Source organism: Misgurnus anguillicaudatus, chromosome 22, assembly GCF_027580225.2.
Source record: "Misgurnus anguillicaudatus chromosome 22, ASM2758022v2, whole genome shotgun sequence".
Classification (NCBI taxonomy): domain Eukaryota; kingdom Metazoa; phylum Chordata; class Actinopteri; order Cypriniformes; family Cobitidae; genus Misgurnus; species Misgurnus anguillicaudatus.
The window spans coordinates 39,299,299-39,307,664 of record NC_073358.2 but is presented as its reverse complement, the minus strand read 5'-3'; the positions used below and the strand labels follow the sequence as shown (position 1 = coordinate 39,307,664).

The following is an 8,366-nucleotide window of genomic DNA, read 5'->3' as shown; positions in this document are numbered from 1 at the left end:
CAAACACCTGTGGATCCACTCGTCATTTAATCTACTAAAAACTGTGATGGAAAGAGAAAATGAAAATAATAAAAAATTAATGACCTGACGGTGTTTTCAGATGACCTTCAGCAGCTTGTGACTTTCAATCCTATCTGCTTAGGAAATCTTTTGTTTGTTAAGCAAAACAATGTACAATGTATGATCTATAAACAGTCTTTTTTTCTTGTTTTGAAATGAACTGAAATGTGTGTTTATACTCTAAAAAATTTAGGTTATTTTCAACTTTTATTGACAATCCAGCATTGGTTCAAATAGGGACGAACCCAACCCATTGGGTTGTATTTTAACCTATGCTAGGTTGCTTAAAACCATTATTGGTTGAAATATAAACATTTTCTGGGTTAATTTGACCCAACACTCCCAAAGAAATGCTGGGTTGTTTTTAACCCAGCATTGGTCACAAAGGGACAAACCCAACCCATTGGGTTATAATTTAACATATGCTGGGTTGTTTCAACCCAAAATGCTGCATCATTGAAACCCACTGTTGGGTTAAATATACAAATTTTCTGGGGTAATTTAACCCAACGGCTGGGTTTGTCCCTTTGCGACCCAATGGGTCATTCTACAGAAAAGGTGGAATTCAGGTGATGGAAATTTGCTTAAATTAACTTCTTTCAACATACCCAAAACTTCTTTAATAGCATTAATTAACTTGTCAAATCTATGAATCCCAAAACATGGAGCTTAATCTATTTTTAACTTTTTAATACATTTTAATAAAGAATCCATGAGTAATTTATTTGTCATTTGTGTTACCTGTGATTTAAACAACATTAATGTTGATACTAAATATTTTTTCTAATTACAGCTTGTGTATTTAGTTAAAGGTTGAGTAGAGGAATGATAACAGCAAGAAAAATAATTGATTATTAATATTTGTTTAGTTAAATTCTTCATCTTTACCCAGCATTGTATGAAATTATTTGATTCTCAGTTTGACTTTTTTCTTAAAAAAAAAAAAATTCAACAAAAACAAAAATGTACAACCATAAAGGCTTTGATGCAAAGACTGAAATATCAACAATGTCTTACATCCCATATCAACAACAAAATATTAGAAAGTACAAAAAAATACATTCATAACACCAAAACTTGGTTTAACACCAATGACACAATGTAACACCAATGATGGTAACATCAATGAAAATTTACAGAAAAAAACATGGCTGCCATTAAACATGTGCCATTACATCAGAGATGTAACAATCACATACTTATTCAGTATAATGTATTTTTATGTAAAGATCTTAACACCCATGAAAAACTTCAAAGAGCTGATGCATTGTTTCAAAATAAAAGTGCTTTGGGTAGGGTAACACCAATGACATAAATTTGGGGGACAAATATTTATTTGATATTATTCATATTAATAGTGTATTTTCATTACCATTTCAGTGTTGTAGTAAATTCATACAGGGTTAAAGGTAAATGTAAATTTGATTTGTTTTACAAAAAACATGGTTTTAAATAGTAAGTACACAGTTCAACTTCCATTTAGGATCAAAGGGACAGGGCAATTTTCAGGACCAGACATTTAAAAAAAAGTTTAAAAAAAGAAAAAAATTAAATAAATAAACTCTCTCATCATTTTAAGGACAGTCTATATTTATTAAATATATATCATTATGGGATTATTGGGTCAAATTAAATGATTAAGGGGTCTGCAAAAGCAAGGGACAAGCATTTCTACCTTTTTTGTAGAATGACCCCAATGCTGGGTTAAAAATAACTTTTATTTCCATTACAACACATTTTTTTTCATAACATACATTATATTCATTACCTATGTTAAGCATTAAAAGCATTTGTATATAGTGAGAACAAGTTCATAAAAATAATATTTTAGCTGTACTGTCATCACCTCATCTTTTCTGAATTATGAACTATATCACTGCACTTCATCTGATTTTGCCTGATAACTTCATAAATTGAAACATTGCTGATCATTACAAATGAATGCGGTGTATATCTGTAAAATGTCCCCTTTTGCTTATATAAACTATGACAAACTATTTTAATTGATAGTAATTGAAATTTTAGAGAAATTAAAATAGCCTACAATGGACAATAGATTTAAATATAATGCAAAATAAGTTTATTTAACAGAAGCTCTGTCTGCAAATACATGGGGTTTACACCAGATGCGAGTTCAATGATTTGCGCAAGTAGATTACATACAAAGTCAATGCAAAGACGCGATCAGACGCATCCTCGCGCGGGGCGATGCGAATGACGCGATATGGGCGGCGCATTTGCCATGAAAACACACGCTATTCGCCTTAAACGCGTCTTCGCCCAAGTTGAAAATATTGAACTCGAGCGAAAAATTCACATGACACAAAGTTAAATCCCGCGAGTAATCTCGGTTTTTTAACAGTGGGACTTTTAATTAAATTGACATTTGTTTCATGCATTTACCGGGTGATGAAAAAATGACCTCATTTTGAATTCAAATGAATTTAAAAAGCAAACAAGCTAGATTCTCTATTTTTAAGGTATAAGATGCTGTGCTATGTGTGAATGTACTGTAGTGCCTGCTTCACATGTTTATTCTGCTGCAAGTGAAAGTGAAAGTGTTTTCTTGGTGTGACAGCAGGAAAAGCAAACACCGCTCGGCAAAGGTTATTATTAAAGAATTGCAAATAAATTTGCTTATCTCACTGTTTCATGAGACATTTTTTCCAGCTTCAAGTCGTTCTTCATTCATTCATTTATTCATTCATTCTTTAGCTCAGACAGAAGACGTGGTGAAGGACAGGAGAGGTAAGTGCAGTTAGCAGCAAGCTAAAGCATGTTCATATACAAACGTTTTGTTAAGAGTTTTTAACAGAATAGTGCTGGACATTACTGTTTAATTTATATTTTATAGCACAAATGCATTCATTTATCATTCACACTTCATTTGACTAATCAGTTTTATGGTGCTTTCAACACTGGCTTTCACAATGCACATCTTTAAAAATGTTGTAAAAAGTTTTCTCTTTTTTAAGAAAAAAGTAATGGCAGCTGCAGGCAGCAGTAAGTTTTATTCAAACATTTTTATAATTTGCTTATGCTTGAGTCTGTGTTTGAGGTGAATTCATTTGTTTAAGTTGTTTTTCAAATGCTTAGAATAAAAAAAATCCTGCTTTACAGATGGGTTTCAGCTCATTGTCCCTAAAACAGCTGAGAGTGTTGAAGTTAATCTGGAGTGTGATGTCACAGTACCATGTTACCTGTCACCTGAAATCAGTGCTGTTGACATGGAGATCAGATGGTTTAAGGAGACAGACTGTGTGTGTATCTATAAGAAAAAGCAGGTAACAGAGGGGAGAAACTTTGAGGGCAGAGTAAATCTGTTTTCTCATGAACTACTAGAGAGAGGAGATGTTTCCTTGTCATTGAGGAACTTCAGAGAGTCAGATGTTGGCGTGTACCTCTGTCAGGTCATCAGTGGAAACGCAACAGAGGAGATGACAGTACAAGTAAAAGAAGGCCAGTTTTTATAATGCATTGTCAACAAACATATTTAATGACTCAAACAATTCAAGTGGTATAGCTATCAACATTTATACAACAGTTCTTTCTGGTTCTCGAATCTGATTGGCTAAGAGCTATACGATATTGTACTGATAACGGCACTGTAACCGATTCACCTTTCGTATTATTCCGCCACCTAGTGAATGGAGGTCCTAAGCAGGCTCATCTCTGAATGGAAAAACACAGACGCGCTGTGTGAATCACTCTCCGTGTGTGTGTCTCATTGGTTTGCTGGCTCGTGGATCGGTCTGTGAATCCCCAATCAGAGGTGTTGTTCCGTGGAGGATCGGCGCTCTTGGATGTTGCGTTGGAGTTGGTGGGGGGGGTGTCTTGTCACATCGTGTGGACGCTTGGCACTTGGAGAGAGGAGTGTGGACACTCGTTTTTTTCTGGAGCTATATCTTTTATCAGAACGCGAAAACACAGTGGAACTGCAGGTAAGCCCCGCAGCTTTTAAATGTGGACATTGATCATTTACTTTATCGTGACGTGACTATTAAAACATGTTATGAGATATCGCCACTGGTATATTTATAAGCAGCATGCAAAAACATCTCTCTGACACTTATAAATAAACGTTTTGTATAGTACTGACAAGAACAAAGTTTAATAATAATAATCGAGTGCTCGTATCGCGTTAAGAATACATGAGAAAGCAATAGTAACGTTTCACAAGTATAGTTTTATTAACTTTTACCTCGCGCCAAAACAAAAGACACTAAATATGAATAAAAAAACAAGTACAAGTTTGATCATGACACCAAATACTGCTGATTTGATCTCATTTTGACGATCATCATAAACAAACAAGGCCAACATGAGAGCCGGGGAATCCCTTTCAGAAATGTAGCCCAGAGAGGGCGGTGGTCAGCGGGGCGAGTGAACACTGATGTCTGCTCATGCTTTGGTTCTCATTTGTACCGAATCTCACTAAGCAAACGTTCAAACAGGCGCTATCTTTACTAATCGACTGCAGATTTAAATATAATACAGATACATTCTCGACTGAACTAATCTTAAAACTACACTTTGTGACCAAGAAACAGTAATATAAAGAAACGGCTTTTCCGTCCATTGAGTTGTTATGAGCTTCAAAGCAGCCGAAAGTTTTACCTGTCATTCTGGCCGCCCTTAAATCCGTGGCGGAAGAAGTAGTTCTCAAACAAAGAGGCTTTTAAAATAACTCCGTTGTTGTTTTCTAGTTTTCGTTTTTCAAACGTGTGCCGTCGAACTGTTGTATAAAAGCAATATCGCTCTCGGAGTCGTGTGATATAGCTCTATATCATCACGGCTGTGATTAGGCCAGAGGCACGAGGCCGTTAATATGTTAAACTCATATTAACTCAATGGACGGATTCGCCGTTTTTAAATATTACAATTTCTTGGTCACAAAGTGTAGTTTTAAGATTAGTTCAGTCGAGAATATATATGTATTATATTTAAATCTACAGTCGATTAGTAAAGATAGCGCCTGTTTGAACGTTTGCTTAGTGAGACTCGTGCCTCTGGCCTAATCACAGCCGTGATGATATAGAGCTATATCACACTCCTACTCGAGCGATATTGCTTAAATACACTGTAAAAAGTGAAAAGTTGGTTCAACTTTAAAAGTTACTTTAACCCTCAATTGCTCCTTGGGGTCCCCAATGACCCCAAACGAGATTTCATTAGTTAAAAAAGGTTCTCTTAATCTCAGAGATATACAATTTTGGGACTTCCTAAATAATCTATCACACACACACACAGACATGGACACACACACTCTTTATCTCTCTCTCTCTCTCTCTCTCCCTCTCTCTCTCTCTCTCTCTCTCTCTCTCTCTCTCTCTCTCTCTCTCTCGCACACACACACACACACACACATTGTCAAATTTTTGTGGCATGTTGTACAAACAGACATTTCAAAATGCAAATATTTATTTCAAAATAATATTTATTTTAATGTCCTTTCTAACGTTTATATATACATTAATTCACAAAATATATTACTATAGTAATGCAAGCAGTTGCCCATATCATGTAAAATAAATAGGTCTCTATGGGCCTCTGCTGGTCAAATTGATTTAATTCATAAACTGTAATTCTTTTACGTTTTTTTTCTTCTTCTAAACAACAGATGGCCGAATTCAACACATAACATCTATATCAATATCTGAAAACAATTTAAATCAATTTATGTGAACGTTTCATAAAAATGTGATATTTTTCAGGCAAACTAATGGTGTAGTTGAGGAATTTAGTAGTAATAAAGTACTTCAAATCTCTCAACACACAGCTTTCTTGTATAGATGAGAAGTAAACAAAAAAAATGTTATTTGTATTATTAAAAATGTATATATTTCTTACAATTATCCTTTCAATTTTGGGGTCATATAGACCACAAGAGCCAATAGTGTAAACAGAAAATGAAGACCATTTGAGGGTTAATTGGTAACACTAAAAAACATAAGTTGATTAAACTTAAATGCACATGAGAACAGATAGTTTTTTGCAAGTTTCACATATATTTTTTAAAGCTTATTTTTAAAATAAATCATAAGTAATGATTACGCAATGTTCTTCTTAGCAAGAGTACGTCCACCAACTATTCAAAGCAAAAGTTTTCATCTGACAATACGCAAGGTAAGCAACTGTTTATTATGAATATTATTAATTCATTCAATGTTGTTCAGTGTGCATTGGATTCTCTAGTGATATAAAAACACAGAGGTTTAAAAAATGTAAAAATCAAATCAAATCAAATGTTTTTATTTGACATCTATGTAGGAGATATTACCAGAAGATTGATCTTAAAGGAATAGGTCACTCCAAAATGAAAATTAGACCATATTTTACTCACCCCCCCCCCCCAAGCAGGTGTACAGTATAGACCCCTTCAAGGTTTGTAAACATTGAATGACTATCAGGTGCGCGCGCAGCACGGGGTCGAACTGTTCATACCATTTAGGCTTTATAATTTAATCTAACAGTGCTGAAAAATGATGACTTACCTCAAATGAAGTGAGCAACACAAGCCTCTTTAATCTTTGCATTGTCCCAGTCTGCACGTTAATTGCTTGCAGAAGCAGATGTTGTATTTTTTTGTTTTTGAGATTCTGCATGACTCGCGAAAACTTAACGGAAGACCTGGTGCGATTTTCATAGCCCACGACGTAAGTAGGCATTTTTGACGATACCGAATAATACGCAACTGAATCTGCTGTAATGACTTTTCTGACCCCGACATGCGCAGTGGGAACAGCCTGTGACGTGAACCGTGAAGGGGTCTATATGATTTTCTGATTTCAATCAGGCTTATCTTAAATAACATCCTGGCTCTTTTCAGCTCTATAATAGAATTGGATAGTGCCTCATTTTAAAGCTCCACAAAGCACACCCATCCACCAAAAACTAATCCATCATACAGTACAGTCAGTAAAATTAGCGGTCAGTTATTTACACTTGTCAACATTTTAACAGAGTAATGATATTTCCCGGATGAATTGTATTTAATATGTTGAATAATTCTTTAGACTGATTTCTTTACTTTAAAAGATAAAAAAATTCATGGGATAAAAGACAGAGAGAACAAATGGAGCAATCCTCTTCGATGACAGGTGAATATTGTTAAAGTTAAACATCAGGACAGGCACAAGAAACACATATTTATATGTTATTTCCCTCTTTCAGAGCTTGTATTGAATAATGTAGAGGAACCCAAAGTCGAGGCTTTCAAAGATCAAAGCAAACAGGAACCAACTGAATTAAAGGAGACGGTGATGGATTTGAAGAAAAAAATAGAAAGTAAAAACTGTGAACTAGATGACAAAAACAGAGAACTGGAAAAATATGTAAAGACCCAAATGGAGATGAAGGAACAACTTAAAGAAATGCAAACCGAACTTACAGACACGACAAAACAACTGAAAGAAAAATCTGTTCTTCTAGAAAATAAAGAATCACAAATCCAACAGTTAGAAAAACAAGTGTTGCAAAAAAACAAAGAATATGAGGAGATGCAAAATCAGCTAAAAGAGAAAAACACAGAGATGGAGAATCTGAAGAAACTGATGAGTGAGAAAGAGATACCAAAGAACACAGTCCAAGAGCTGGAAACCAGTAAACAACAGCAACAGGAAACACACCAACAGCTGTGTTCAGGTCAGCAGTTACTGGTTTAAACGACAAATGCTGGTCTTTATTTTACATTCAGACTTTGACAAGAAAACAAACAACTTAATATTTATGTATAATTTACAAGCATGCTTAAATATTTCCACGTACAGACATTGGAGGAAAAGGCTCCTCACACAAAACAGCATTATATTGAATATTTGTATTTTCCCATGTTTATTTCATGCTTATTTCATGCATTTTCCAGGGGGAGTCAAACTCTGCTCCATTTTGGCTGGAAAAACAAATAACTCTCACAGGAGATTTATTGATACTCTGATGAACCAAATCCCTGAACTGAAGGAAGTTCCTACAGTGGATGAGAGTGACGTTGTTTTAGTTTTCTGTCCTATTGTCTCTCGAGCTGGAACTGATATTGAAGCAGCACTGAAACGATTCACAGACTCTACAGGTTAGTTATTTATTATCATCATGTTTTTTAAGAAAACACAAAATTATTAATTTTAAAAATATCTTCAATACTTTTTTCTTTGAATAGCATCTAAGTTGAATGTTCTGGTGGTGCTACATCACACATTTGACCCAGAGAAAACTGTACCAGACAGCAGCAGATGTGTTATCAGGAAGGATATACTGACAGTGGACTGTCTGTACTATGAGGATACAGGATTACTGAAGTGTCAGAAGAA

At 34.8% G+C, this 8,366-nt stretch overlaps 1 protein-coding gene across 3 annotated transcripts in view; it reads left to right on the top strand.

The window, feature by feature from the left end:
* The first annotated feature begins 6,971 nt into the window (after positions 1–6,971).
* Positions 6,972–8,366, top strand: part of LOC129439929 (uncharacterized) — a 112,370-nt gene continuing 110,975 nt past the window's right edge. For 2 of the 3 annotated variants that reach the window (XM_073860653.1, XM_073860654.1), the window contains exon 1: positions 6,973–7,160. In XM_073860653.1, the coding sequence (XP_073716754.1) occupies positions 7,136–7,160 (25 nt within the window). In that variant the 5' untranslated portion in view covers positions 6,973–7,135. Of the gene's footprint in view, positions 7,161–8,366 lie in introns of all 3 variants that reach the window. The other variant, XM_073860652.1, reaches the window with a different exon arrangement.